Source organism: Armigeres subalbatus, chromosome 3 (genome assembly GCF_024139115.2).
Source record: "Armigeres subalbatus isolate Guangzhou_Male chromosome 3, GZ_Asu_2, whole genome shotgun sequence".
NCBI lineage: Eukaryota > Metazoa > Arthropoda > Insecta > Diptera > Culicidae > Armigeres > Armigeres subalbatus.
In genome coordinates, this window is record NC_085141.1 from 78,172,997 (window position 1) to 78,187,885 (window position 14,889).

At 38.9% G+C, this 14,889-nt stretch overlaps 2 protein-coding genes across 6 annotated transcripts in view; one reads left to right on the top strand and one right to left on the bottom strand.

The window, feature by feature from the left end:
* Nucleotides 1-863: 863 nt before the first annotated feature.
* Nucleotides 864-1,618, bottom strand: LOC134227618 (large ribosomal subunit protein bL17m). The gene has a single exon (XM_062709233.1). The coding sequence runs from the start codon at nucleotides 1,475-1,477 to the stop codon at nucleotides 899-901; it is 579 nt and encodes a 192-aa protein (XP_062565217.1). The 5' UTR covers nucleotides 1,478-1,618; the 3' UTR covers nucleotides 864-898.
* Nucleotides 1,619-5,792: 4,174 nt separating this feature from the next.
* The window catches only part of LOC134220413 (probable serine/threonine-protein kinase DDB_G0282963), a 351,651-nt gene continuing 342,554 nt past the window's right edge, over nucleotides 5,793-14,889 (top strand). For 4 of the 5 annotated variants that reach the window (XM_062699470.1, XM_062699472.1, XM_062699473.1 and 1 more), the window contains exon 1: nucleotides 5,794-5,989. The gene's annotated coding sequence lies outside the window, so the exon portion shown is untranslated. Of the gene's footprint in view, nucleotides 5,990-14,889 lie in introns of all 5 variants that reach the window. The other variant, XM_062699474.1, reaches the window with a different exon arrangement.

The following is a 14,889-nucleotide window of genomic DNA, read 5'->3' on the forward strand; positions in this document are numbered from 1 at the left end:
GGCGGTTGCGTCCGGCATGCATCGCAATGACTTTTTCTGTGGATTTTCTATATGTTTCGATACGATACAACTAAAATGTGCGACTATAAACATCGCACTTTAGTTTGGTCATATCGAAACAAATGGGGACTCCTCTGAAATAGTATAAAAATGTTGCGATAATTTTCAATTTACATGAAAAAATATAATTGAGGTTAGGTTCGTTTTCCGACCGCTCTCTCACTGTGTGAAATGAACTCATCGGAAATCGTTAGCCGTCAATTACACTAAAATGAGTAACATGGCAGTTACTCATAATATGTGTTGTTCCAGGTTAGGCCCGTTTTGTGTGAACGAAACACAAAATTGTGTGAATGACTTTAAGCGTGTACGGACATGATAAGTGAGAGATTTTCTCATTTTCCTTTGGATTCAAACCCTGCTATTTAGTTTATTAGCTGAATGAGACTATTTTTGGCTTTATAAGCGTCCGTCTACAGTCCGTCCGTCAAAAAGATATTTTAGTTACAAGATAAAGATTGTCGCAGTCGTCGCTGTCTGGAACATCTTTTGCTGGCAAGGATTATAGATAGTAGAATTTATAGATAGTAGAATATTCCACTATCTATAGATTCTACTATCTATAGTTTTATTTACATTCGATTCGCGTTTTTAGAGCCAGACGCATTTTAAAAACAACCTCTCATCCTTTTCTTACCGTCGGATCTACTTCGTCACTCTACGGGTAAAGTTTTTGAACCAGGCGAAGCATAATTTTTCACTCTCTGTACATATGAAATCGTTTCATATCTTCAAAAAATATATGAAGCTTTTTTTTCTTTATTAAGGTGATTTCACATAGAATAAAGACCACACACTATCAATATGTTTAACACTATATTAACCTTGTTATCAAAACTCATTGCTTCGGATCACTTTCACTCTCCGGTTTGCCCTGCTCACCTATCTGGGCCGCAATTTCGGCGTATTTCTCCTTCCGGAAGTCCTTCCGTGCCTCATCCAGCAGGACATTGTGCAGCAGATTACGGTTCTGATGCAAATTCTGCACCAAAGCCGGATACGGATTGCCCCTCAATTCTAGCACTGCCCGCTTCCGATACCAGCCGGGGTACTCCTTCGGAGCTTTGTACATTCTCGTGGCGGACACTTTGTACTCTTCGAAGCGGGGCGCCAGCACTTTGAACAGTTTGTGCACCAACTGTTTCTCCGTCAGCCAGAAATCGGCCATTTCCATCGTGGGCTTATGCCGGTCCCCGTACCGGATGGCATCCGAGATGAGGCGTTCTGCGTACCCCCGTGCTTCATCCGCTCGTTGATAATTCAACTCGATCCGCTCGTGTTTTACCAGCGCCGTTACGGTTTTGCGTAACTTGTTTAATCGACCTTCCGGACCGTCGATGTTTTTCAGATTACGATGGCGTGGCCGGACGGCGATTTTCAGCTGCGACATCAGCTTGGCCACTTCGGCTTGGTTCATTTTGCCAGTGCAGGTTTATTCCTATTCACGACTTTATTCAGATTGTTAATAATTAAACTAAATTTTTCAAAAACCGGTGATTATTCAATCAAAGAATCAAAACACATTTTCCTCAACTGAACAACGAGAAGCAACGGAACAAAACAAACGAACTGTCAAAAATATCGAGAAAAAAAAGCATCGATAATGTTGCAGGGCTGATTCCTTGAATCGGTTGAACGCGTTGAACGTAAAATTAATCCTCAAATGATACAGCAATGCAGGCGTTTTGTTTTAGGTAGGTACAACTTCGGATATCGGATCTCACGCTTCAGATGTAATCTTGCTCTGCGAACACGATAATTTGGAAATTATTGAGAAAATTATTAGCCAAATAAAATGTTTCTGTGGGTCCATCCAGAAACGTCAACTCAGAGACTCACCCGCTGGCAAGCTGGCGGCCATTACCGCTCGCGGAAAACAGGATAGGCAAGAAAAAGGCAAAACAAGTGTTCGTGAGTATCCAGTTTTCCGCGAGCGGTAATGGCCGCCAGCTTGCCTGCGGGTTGGTCTCTGATTTGACGTTTCTGGAGGTCAACTGCACCCACACGGAAACAAATTTCATCCATTTGATTCAAAAATATTCATGTTTGTTCACAAACTGATAATATGTTTGAATCAAACAAATTTATTTTGAAAATTAAATTTAATGCCTGTTTGTTTTATGCGTGCACTAGTGGGTAGCCCCTCGATCGCTCTTGCAAAAGTAAACAAAAACTTCAGTTCAGGTCAGGTCCGATTGGATTCCAGCAAAGAAAGGGAAGCAAGTTTTTTCTTGCTTCCAAATTGCTGATGAGGATGTTTTTCAGGTACAATAAGGTAAGTAAATGAAATATGAATGTTAGAAATTGTGGAATCTGGTAGTCAAATGCTACCAGAATATAAATATTGCAATAATTGATAGGAAAATATTTTTGCGGTCGAACCAAAACAATAATATCCATGTTTGATTCAATAATTTCGATGGTTGAAGCAACTTAAAATGCATATTTGATTTAAAAATAGTTTTCGATTGCTTTAAATGTAACATTATGTTTGTTTCAAACGTATTTATGTTTGGTGCTAGAACAAACTGAACTTTTGTTAGAATTTACCTCAAATATGTTTGTTTGTACCATACTTTTTTCTGCGTGCACCATTCGAGCATTTCGATCAATGTGGTATGTAAGAAGGCTTGAATTCACTGAATCAGTACCTTCTTATATGCCACATTGGTCAGAATTCTCGGAGCGGTGGGTGCAGTTGACCTCCACAAGTGTCAAATCAGAGACTGACCCGCAGGCAAGCTGGCGGCCATTACCGCTCGCGGAAAACTGGATTTTGCATTGCCTACCCGAATAGAAAATACAATAGAATTACATTAAAATATCATAAAATTACAATACATTTTATTGATGAACAATCAATTCTATTGTTCCTCTATTGTACCAATTAAATTGCCTTATTGTTGTTCCAATAAACGTACAATAAAATCTATTGACAGAAAAAAGTTGACAATAGAAAAAAAAAATTCTATTGTAATGGCAAACATTTATTCGAGAAAAAAAACGATTTTTTTATTGTTACGGTAGCTAACAATTCCTATTTTCTATTGTAAAATTGCCATTTACAATAGGATTTATGGTGAAAAACAATATTCTTTATTGTTATTCTATTGGCAGTCTAATGTTGCATTAAGAAGAAGAAGCAGAAAAAATGATATTCGAAAAAAATTGCATGGGGAAGCACACGTAGAAAATTTTGAAACTCTTTTTAAAAATTCTAGAAGCAATTTAATTAAAAACGGTTAGCAGTACGGGGTCGGAAATTTCCTATATTGTATAATAACAACATCATTTCGATTTAAAATTTTATTTAGTGATATTGCACTTCATACACAGTATAAGAAATTACCGACCCCGCAGTGCTAACCATTTTTAATTAAATTGCTTCTAGAATTTTTAAAAAGAGTTTCAAAATTTTCTACGTATGCTTCCCCATGCAATTTTTTTCGAATATCATCTTTCTGCTTCTTCTTCTTAATGCAACATTAGACTGCCAATTGTGAGCAACAATAGAGTATATTGTAATTATAATTAAATTTATCGTATAATAATTATAATAAATACAATAATTTCTATTGTAATTCTATTGGACTTTTTTATTCGGGTATACTTCTCGTTTTGTAAACAAGTTTCACAGGTTTCCACCACTGGCAATATTGCATACACATTTTCTGCTAAAAGCTCTATTTTTACATCGGAGAATTCACACAATCAGTCTATTTTAGGTGTCAAAACCAGGGATACTAACTCAACAACTATCCACTTGTCAGCGAGTTTGGCGCAGAGCTTTCGGCGTAAAAACTCAAAGATGGGAATACAATTTTGAGATTTATGCGCAATATTACTCCGATAGAAATCTTCGAGGAAATCTTATGGAAATTTCGGAAACAATCCTTCTGGAATTCCATAGTGAATCTTCCAGAGGAAACATTTTGGGATACCGAACGGAATGCTTTCGGGATTCCGAACCAAGATCTTTTGGGATTCCAAACTGAACCCTTTAAGGGTTCTGAACAGAACCTTTTTGGGATTCAGAGTTCCAGAAGGAATCACATTGAAAGGATTCCTTTCGCCAGTCACGTTCTTTAATAGTTAGAAAGATATAAAAATATGAGTTCTTATTTTGAAGAAGTTTGAAGATCGTGTTTACTTCTGTGCCTCCACAAAAACCACAAGAGGGAATATAAGCTAGTTAAAAGGCATCGTTGGATCTGAATTCACTCTGATAAGTTCGAGGATAAGCTATATGATCGTTCCATTTTTTTCTTAATATTGACGCGCTTATCTGTTTTTTTTTGGATTATCGCGGCGGTATGGTATTATGGCCTATAGCCAGAATGTTGTGTACAGTAGGGCGTTTTTACAGAAAATACATGTAAAACGCGCCGCTGCGCTCACCATTCCAGAACGGCCTTTATTCTTGCAGGTTCGGCTACGAAAGTATTGTCATTTTCGGGTCACTATTATGGTGTTAGTGCCATTAATCCGAAGGGTGCGACACATTCATATTGACGATTCTGATGACCATCAAGATTAATGAGATGTCTTAGACCAGTGTATTTTTATTTGATTTCTCACGCTGCATCTTTTTTCAAAAAGATGTAAAGAATCTGCTAGACAGGACAGAAAGTGTGGAAAAGTGGGCATCGAGCGACTACCTTCTTCCCAAAGGGGAGGAGAAGACCGGAGAGACCACCAGCTGTAATCGAGAGAAAGTAGAATCATTGAAATTTTACACGGTGTGGTATAGAAAATAAAGTATATGTGGTCGAAGCGTCACCACAGTATATTTTTGTTATAAAACAAAAATTAAGGACGTTTCTCAAAAAAATCCTGGTTTACGGGGTTAGCATTTTAAAAACACACAAAATAGACATGATATCTTAATTTTTATATATTTTTTCGAATAAGCAGTTAATGCTTAAGATTGTTGAATTTCTAACCCCACAAACTAAAAAGCGTTTGGCAAAAAAAATTTCTATAACTTTCTAGAGACATTTTAATTTTCATTTTCTATATCATTCCATGACAAATTTCCATGGTTCTACCACAGACAAACAGACATAACTCTCGTCAAATTCCCATCGTTCAATGATTTACTGGTCGATTCAAATTATCATTAGTTGGCCAATCGATCATTCGTGGCGCTCGCATTGGATTTGCTCGAGTCTGATGTTTGCCATCTGGTTCGTGATTTGCCCAACTAACTGAAATCAACAGATGTCGTTAGTGTTTGAATGACGATGAATTTTATGAGTGAATGTTCAATGTGTTATGTCTGTTTGTCTGTGGTTCTACTTTTTCTCTAAACTTTTCCAGGTGACAGCACTGATGAAGGAACCAAGCTGTGGGCCCCGTGTGGCCCTGTGCCAATTATATTTGCAACTGCATTTATAATATATTGGAAAAGCTAATTAAATTATATTAGATTTGCATTCATTTTATATTGTGTGAGTGGCACATTAAATTGATTAATTTTTAAATTTATTTCATAATCATAACTTTCAAAAAGAACCGATTCAACATCGATATTACACGATTCCACCCCTGCGATACTTTTGTTTCGGCTTCTCTTTTTGCATGGACTCCACCGCGACGCTCGCGACTGTTTGTTGACAAGTACAATAGGTGCGAAAGAGCACAAAGACTAGTCTAGCCCCATACACCAGGAATGAGCGTAAGCGAGACGGGAACACTATTCAAGTGCAAGTGTCATTCGCCTCTCGCTCACATCAGAAACGTCGTCGCAGCGAAACTTGTTTTTCAACACTGTGCGCTGGTAGTGCTTTTTGCCTTCGATTCGCGTTCTTAAATTCGGAACCAAAGTGTCTTGTTTTGGCCGGAACGTTTGGTGATTTCTGAGTGAAAAGTGCTATTTCGTTTGTGCAGAAAGTGGAACCCCGGTCCGGCAACCGGGTACTGTGTGATTGTAAGTGCTGGCCTCCCCTGCGGGAGTGTGAAGAAAGCCCTAGCGGTTGGGTGTGATAATTGCATGCATGCATAGATCCGTGTCTTGATCTGGCCATTAACACGCAATCCTTGGCGGATTTGTCTGCTCCCTGCTGCTGGTAGTAACAAAAAAAAAAAAAAGAATTAAAATGGACTCGTGTGCGTGTTCTCGTTCTGATGAGTTGGATTCTTCGTGCTTATGGCTGGAGGTTTTTCTGCTGACGATGCACTTGTTTTCCGGGGAGCCCGTCATACAATCCTTCCCAAAGTGCATGCGTATTCACTTGTCGGGGGAAGTTGAATAATAACCATCAGACAATGGCAGGGATAGTGGAGTTCGCCTGCCAAAGAAATCGATTTCCACAAGCTCTTTTTCACCGACTGCCACCCACAGCTAGGAATTCTGTTTAAAAAGTTATCCCACAATACCTGCCATATGCCGTCTAGAAGGAATGCCTAATTATTTATTGATCACATTATTTATGTTGATTTTGTCCCTACATATGACTCAGGTAAAAAACGAAAAGACCGTGTTAAATCTATAAAATGTGCTTCTTTCCACATATTACACGTTCATGTCCTTCCACAACTCGGTATGTAATGTTGTATTAGTTGGTAAATTACATATATAATAATTGAATGATTATCCTCAACAAGGATAAACATCTCCCTATGTTCGCCACATTTCTTGCATGAATCGTGAGATTAGTTTTATCATTATTAAAGAAAAATCAAATCATAGTCCAGTCAGGATAAATTGACAAAACATTTTAACATTTTCGCCACAACAATCACTAGCAAAAATATTTGTAGTCGTCTGACCGATTATTATTATAATTATAATCATTGATCGTTTTAAATTATAGCTTTAACCTTTTTAAATATACATGCATATATTTTTAAAAATCTGTTTCCTATAATGTGCTGTATAACAAAATCGTGTTAATTTTTCTTAACTCTGAGGGAGGCGCCTATATAATTAACACTAATTATCATATTTTTTGCACACAGTGTGTAGTCTCAGTTGATAACTGTGCTGTACAACGTTTTAATTTTCCCCTGTCATAAGACGAGTTTATACAATCCCATTGAATTCCACCACTTAATTGTATCTTGACAGATACGTATTTCGACCTCAAAAGTAAGGCCGTCTTCAGTGTCTCGTACTTGACTCGACTTTTTTTAATTTTGTTAAATCATGCGTCGCATGTTGAAAATCTGTGTGTTGCTCCATGAATGATTTTATTAAGATTCTCTTTTAATCCAAGAAATAAATGACTCATCAATGATGAAGTTTCACGACGTCAACCTTGGCCATTCCGATGACAGATGTCTCTGAGGCAATCAATACACTAACCAGTGCTTCAAAAAGTTAATTACCGCCGTCCCTACGTTGCAAACAGCGTTTGTTGGCAAAGTGTCCTCGAGGAATTTAGCGGAGTTTCCTCAGGAAAACGTCTTCAGAGTTAACTCGGGAAACTCTTTGAAATTTTCTTGGATAAATTTTTGGAGTTTCATCGGAATGTTCTTCGCAATTTAAAAAAAATCGTTGGAACTGCCATCGTGCAACCAAAGCTATTCTGAGGTGCTTGCGGCCGGCTCTGGTATCATGCAGTTCTCCACGTAGTACTCTCCGTAGATCTTCGGCGTTACATCATCGGCAAATCCGACGATCTTTACACCAAGAGGGATCTTTCTCAGAACATCGTTATACGTAAGGTTCCATAGAACCGGGCTAAGGATGGATCCTTGCGGATCTCCTGCGATAATAGCAATGCTTCTCTTAACGGCATCTGTCTCGTATGGTAGTACACGGTTCTGGAAATAGCTTTCCAAGATCCTGTACAGGCCCACCGGCAGCCTAAGCCGGCGTAACGAGAGCGCGATAGCATCTCAGCTTGCGCTGTTGAATGCATTATTAACGTCAAGTATTACGACCGCACAGTATCGAGTATCTCGCCTTTTATGTTGGATCGCTATTTCAGCGGTCTTGATCTTTGTCATCACAATCCTTTCTCGGTACTTTGAACGATAGGACCCTATTGGAACCTACACGAACGGCCCTCCTTGATCGAGAGCTGCAAAAGGTGAAGGCGAAGGCTGCAGCACTTCAGGAGGTCCGATGGCGAGTATCAAGTACATCTACTACAGTGGCGGAGAGACGGCGGAGCACGGAGTTGGTTTCGTACGTTTCGTAGTGCTTGGCAAGCAGCAGCGTCGAATTATTAGGTGGTGGCCGGTAAGCGATTGCATCTGCATGTAGAGAATTAAGGGCAAGTTCTTCAACTACAGCTTGATCAATGTATATGCACCAACCAACGACAAATCCGATGATGTGAAGAACGAGTTCAATTAGCGTTTAGACAAGACCTACGAAGAATGCCAAAGACACGACGTGCAATTCATCATCGGTGATGCAAACGCACAGGTCGGAAGAGAAGAGTTCTTGCACCAAGTCGTTGGAAATGAGGGTCTCCACGTAACTACCAATGACAACGACCTAAGGCTAGTAAATCTTGCCGCAGCCAGAGGAATAGCTATTTGTAAGCACCACCACGCAAGAATATTTGAAAGCACACTTGAAAACACCCAAAAGGCGATACGTGTTCTAAATCAATCATGTTTTGGTGGACGGTCGACATTTCTCAGATGGCATAGAAGTAAGGACCTTTCGAGACCTAAATATCGACTCTGACCACTATCTGGTGGTATGTAAGATTCGCGCAAGGCTGCCCAGCATCACCGGTCCTAGACGTGAGAGAACCTGACGGCTGTACATACAGCGACTGTCGGGCAAGGGCGTTGCGGAGCAATTAGTTCGTAAGCTCGTTTGGGGTATTGGCTTTCAGTAATATGGTATCAGAAACGGGGTTTTATGTTTTCATTCGACGTTTCGGACACATGTAATGTGCCTTTTTCAAGGAAGGCACAATACATGTGTCCGAAACGTCGGATAAAAACATAAAACGCCGTTTTTGATCCCAAAAGAGTAAAAGCCAATAGACACATTCCAGCGTAACGCGACACTATGAGGAGCCGACTTTCAGCGAGAAATTAGGGCTGCATTCGAAAATTAGCTTCGGGGACATAAGATTAAACAGGTGTAAAATTATCCTCAGTAAATTTCCTTTCTGACAAAATATTCATTTTGAGATTTTACGCTTTGAATATGATAAATATAACGCGCTGCATTTCGTAACGCGACACCATCGCTGAATTGCACTTTTTCGCATTTTGAAAAGCAGGTGCGTATTTTAGCTCTGGTATACGGTTTGGAGTCACGATTTATTCTAAGCATTTCTCGTATACATCAACAGAAATGAGGCTGTGAATTAAAATCGCGGGAAAAAACGGATATTATAAGGAAAATTACTGAACTGATATAAACACCGCCACGTTACGCTGATCGACAAACAGTGTTCTGCAAATGGTGTCGCGTTACGCAAACGTGTTTATCGTTGATAGAATACGTATTTTTAGCCGATTTCGATGCGACATGTTGTATTCAACACAGAATATTGTCGCATTATCTATCGTTGAATGTAGTTCGAGTTGGTGGTCACGATCTGGAGTTTTGGTTATTAAGGTTTTGGGGGTCTAACCGGGCACAAATTTAGAACTGAATCGATTCCATTCATATCACATATCTAGTTTTTAAAACGAAATAAATGGTAATGGGTTTTCCTATTTTTATATTAGTCACACCCAAGTATGATTCGGATCGGTTTTTAAGTACGTGGTCAGACGATCGATCCCCCTAGAAGTGAGTTTTTTACACTGAAAAGTTCTATATTGCCTTTTTTCTACGTTAACCATTTTGATAGGTGATAATGGCCCAAGAAGCTCAGCAATGTTGAAGAGGAATCTTTCTGTCGTTTTTTACTCCACGTTTCTACTGGAATGTGGTATGTTTTCAACTTCTTATTTATTCCTGAAGATATTGATTTACGTCTCATGTCTCAACCAATGTTTATCACAAGAGCGAATGCGTCGTGCTCTGAGTGCACTATTTATATGCATTTTAAATATTTACGCTCTCATCAACAATAATCAGAAATAATTATAATTTTGAAAATAGTGTTTATATCCTGGTGAAAAATAATTGTCTCATTATTGTATATTCAGTATTGACTCAGGTCAAAGCGAAGTTCATTCGGATACCTGATACAATATGTCCTTATTAAGGAGATTTTTAGCCCAAGGCTGGCTCATCTCGATTAACATAACATGGTAATCAATAAATTTTCAATTTATCACTTAGTAACTCTCTGTTAACTTTTTTCGATAGGCCATTATTCTTGCAGTGGTTTGGTGAAGTTTTTTTGCCTGATGCTATTCATTATATTTTCGACTGCCGGTGACCAACATACTTAAATTATTTAACTGATATTGACTGTGCAAATTTTTATTAAAATCTTAAGTTGAAATATCGACTAAGGCTGTGAACCATTCCACCGATTCGTTTGACTTTTTGTTAAAATTTGACAGTTCTATGGTTATTTTCCCATCGTGGTTAAAATTTTACTCGAAAGCTGAGCCATTTGAGTTTTGACAGATTGATGGTTTTGGGGAGCGGAATGGATTTGGCGACAATTTCTCGCGAACAAAGTTTAACTATCGAACTGTCAAATCTAAACATGCTCCGGAGCAGGCTTATTTTTAACCACGGCGAAATAACCATATCGAACTGTCAAATTTTACCTTAAAGTTAAACGAATCGGTGGAATAGTTAACAGCCTAAATTGGCATGTTTACGGCTGCTTCTTTAAATGCTGTAATAAACAAACATTTTTTTAGCTGAGATATCAGTAAAAATTTACGGACCGAGCACTCGGCTTTATGTCGGTTAAAGAAAAATCAAAATTGCCGAGCTAGTAAGTGCAAACGAAAAGAAAATTTACAAACAAAAATAGTGAAAATCATTAAATAAAATGCAGAATAAAAACACATGTCTCTCGGTTCCTCAAGCTAAAAATATTTTTAATAATCAAGATAAAACTTGTATTGAAAAACATGATTGTGGCTCCGTAACGCTTCGCGTCAAATAAGCCTTTCAAATAAACGAACGATTGAAAAAAAAATATAATGAATACATCCACAAACAAGTTTGACGATCCGTGACAAGGTAGAAGGAAACCGTGTTCGAGAGCAAACTGTTCGTTACGTTTACTCAATTAAGTGCATGGTGATATTGTGCGCTGAGAGATAGGTTTGAAAAAGCCTCACAGTCCATTCGAATAAAAAATAACTTAGTTTCACGTGACTTATTAATGGACGACCCCAATGAGTACTACGCAAACATTTGTAATTTCCCACCACTTCATAACATTTTGGTACGGGAACCCATTATTTGTAGTATGGACTGTTACCAAATGACACATCCCGTTACACCCCCAACTTAGTTACGTTCTTCATGTACAGGCCCTAATTTATTTAAAAGAAACTATTTCTCAATTTCTAGGTCATTGTGACTGTATCAATAAACCGAAAGCTTTTTATCCCTTATTTCAGAAGCACATTGAATTCGCGTAACGCGACACCATATTTTTGTACCTAGTGTAACTTCATGAGAAATGATCCGATTTTGGATCTTAATGCACGAAAAGAAAGCTCTTGGCGAGTACTAAGAGAATCCGAAATATTATTTTCCAATGTTTGTACTTTTTGTATAGTATTAATTTAATGACTATTTTCGTAACGCGACACCATTTCAATGTCACTGTTTTTAAAGTACAAATATCTCATGAAAACTAAAATTTTCGAAGCAATACAATGTGCATCCAAAAAGGTCATTAAAACTATAATTACGTATTCACCAATACATTTACACCCAAACAGGTGCGATGGAGCACATTTGTAAACAATTGATTGATTGAGTCTTTTTTCATACTAAAAGTCTGCTACTTTAATTAGCTATTAAACAATGTTCCAAAATCATTTTCCAGTAAAAAAAATATCTTTCTTGTAATTCAATATGTATGTTTTCGTGTCCTACAGATATTGGATCAATATTTTCAGTTTGAAATTTTGGTCCCTTGGCGTAGAAGTGCGTGGATTGTGTCGCCATCTTAGTCGAATCAATTAAGAAAGTTCATAAGCTCGACGAAAGAATGGAAGGACACCCAACTAAAGAAAATTTGTACGCATTGTGGCGTCCATGAGGCGGTCAATTTAACAGCCATATAGAGATACTTAGTACCACACAAGAAAACCAACGGAAAGGTAGGTTTGGTGTGGAATGTCAAAAGGCGTCAGATGAGAAAAACCAGGCCAGAAGCCGCATGCTACTGGAGAGTACACGAGAGAACGATATAAACAACTAAAAAAACTTCACGGGTGTATAAGACAACGAAAAGTACTTCCGGAGGCAGAGGAAAGCTTTGCCAGAAACGCCGCACAGAAATTCTACAAAATGATCAACAACATGCACAACGAAAGCGCATCAGCGCCAGTCACAATCAGTGACAGCTCCGGAAATCTGTTGACCGACCGTGGAGAGGTGGCTGCTAGGTTTGAGTTGTTGAATGAACAATCGGACAGAGAGGGCAGAATCAGGATTGAAGATGGCGAACAAGCAGTCTAACCACCAACGCTATACGAAGTGAGAAAAGCTGTTCGAGAGCTGAAAAAAGGCAAGGCCGTTGGGAAGGACGGAAACCCGGCCGAGCTTCTTAGTTAGAAGTTAGAAGTGACCGGCTGAACGAAAAAAATTCACCATGTTATAGACATGATTTTGAAGGGACAAAAAATGCCTTCGAGTTGGCTAGATGAGGCCATATCCTATCTACAAGAAAGGGCACAGACTCGATTGTGCTAATTATCGAACTATAACATTCCTCAATACTACCTACAAGATAACCTCCCAAATACTGCTTAGCAGACTGCGTCCGTTTGCTAAGACCTTTGACGGTGAATATAAAGCGTTTTCGAGGAGGACGATCAACAACGGACCAGATATTTACTCTGCGACAAATCCTTGATAAATTCCGGGAGTACAACTTACGGATTCATCATCTGTTTGTAGATTTTAAGGCAGCGTACAACTCAGTGAAACGGAACGAACTGTGGCATTTAATGCTAGAACATGGCTTTCCGGCAAAGCTTATTAGGCTGATTCGTGCGACAGTGGATGGATCCAAATCAAGCGTCAGAATATTTGGTGAAACAGCCGATTCGTTCGTGACGTTAGATGGATTAAAGCAAGGCGATGCGCTGTCTAATCTGCTATTCAACAAGTAAAGTTGCAATTCGAAGATCTGGAGTACTAAGTATCGGAACCATCATCAACCAGTTTTACATACTCCTTGGTTTTGTGGATGGCATCGACATCATTGGTGTAGATCGCAAAGCAGAGGAAGAGGATTTCGTGCCTTTAAAAGGGGAGACTGAAAAAATTCGCGGCTACGAAAGTAAATTCTTCACCCACAGTCTGACAATTCCTTATGGGATTTTGCTGTGGCGGAACAAAGAAAGGGCGATTGGCGGCCATGACAGATAGCAATGAGTTTTTGCCTGAAGAGTGAGTAGAGGCATTACCTTTGTGATCGCGAATAGGACTGATCATAAACTCTGTCAAAACTAAGTACTTGGGGGCCAGTGTTGGCTTTTTGTTTTTTTGACAAAATCACTCGCGGTTTTCCGGTTTTTGAACATCCACTTAAACTTGACGGATCTGGCTTAAATTTTTACAGGAGCTTCTGGGAGAAAAAAAAAGTATTTTTAGGGGGAAAAGTCTCGATAAAATGATTTTGATTTAGTGTGATCCACTCTTCTGTAAGTGTTGGCCTCCAGTCTCATGGCCGCAATGTAAACCTCTCTGAACACCATAAGTTGATCTTAAAGCGGATTCTAAGTGTTCACTATGAGTGTAGCCCTCATTCACCCTCTAGTCCACGTCTACTGCTAGACCGTTACGTCAATGATGAACTCCACCCCATTCCTACGGAATGTGCTGGTGGCACCATCATTGACTAGCACTATGTCAAACTTCGCTGGAATACGATTATTGGAGTTCGATTCTTAGTCCGATCTAGGATGTTCCGGGTGGGAAGCAAATTTTGAATTATTTTCCTCTGAAGTTCCAAACAATTTTTCTTGGGAATTACAAAGAGCTGCAAAGTAGTTCCTGTGGAAAATTCAAAAATAATAGTCTAGCTGGCTGCATTCGACGCAGTATCTTGTCTCATTATTTCCTATTGAAAATTGGCCTGATCGGACAATAGGCTCAGAAGTAATGCCCAAAATACTTTTTTTTTACCGCACGAGAAAGGCATCATCACCGCTAGGTGGATTAATCTGGGTTTTTCATTTTGCAACAAACCGAACATGTCAATCACCAAACTAGCCACATGACTGTACTAGGAAAAAAAGAGTTTACCTTCCTGTGTTGCGATGGTCGCCGGTGTTGCATGCAAATATTCTTGATCCCGAAAACCCCGTAGCAATTCAAAAACTGTTCATCGCAGAAAGACGCGGTATTTTAATAATCCATTGTAAACAACGAAGGATCCATTGTTGAATCTCCAATGTTAGACTTGTTGCTTGACCAAAAGTCGATTCTTTAAAAGATCTTTTTTTTCTAATAATTTTCAAATGCAAACAAAACAAACAATATTCATTCTGATGGCACAATGTTTTACTCGACAGACCAGTTGTACAGATTAAGTAATCGACTATTGCAATATCACCGTTTTTCAGAAGATTGAAATTATTCAAAGTTAGTACGTTTTTAACCTTGAGATGATTTTTAAAGACTCTTTCAAGCCTAAAGTACTCTTTGAAAAGCTCAGATCTCCCGTGTCGACGGAATGCCTCAAAGGCATCAGATATCTCAGAATACATTTAATGTTCCTCGAGAGGTGAAAGAAACCTGATCTGGCT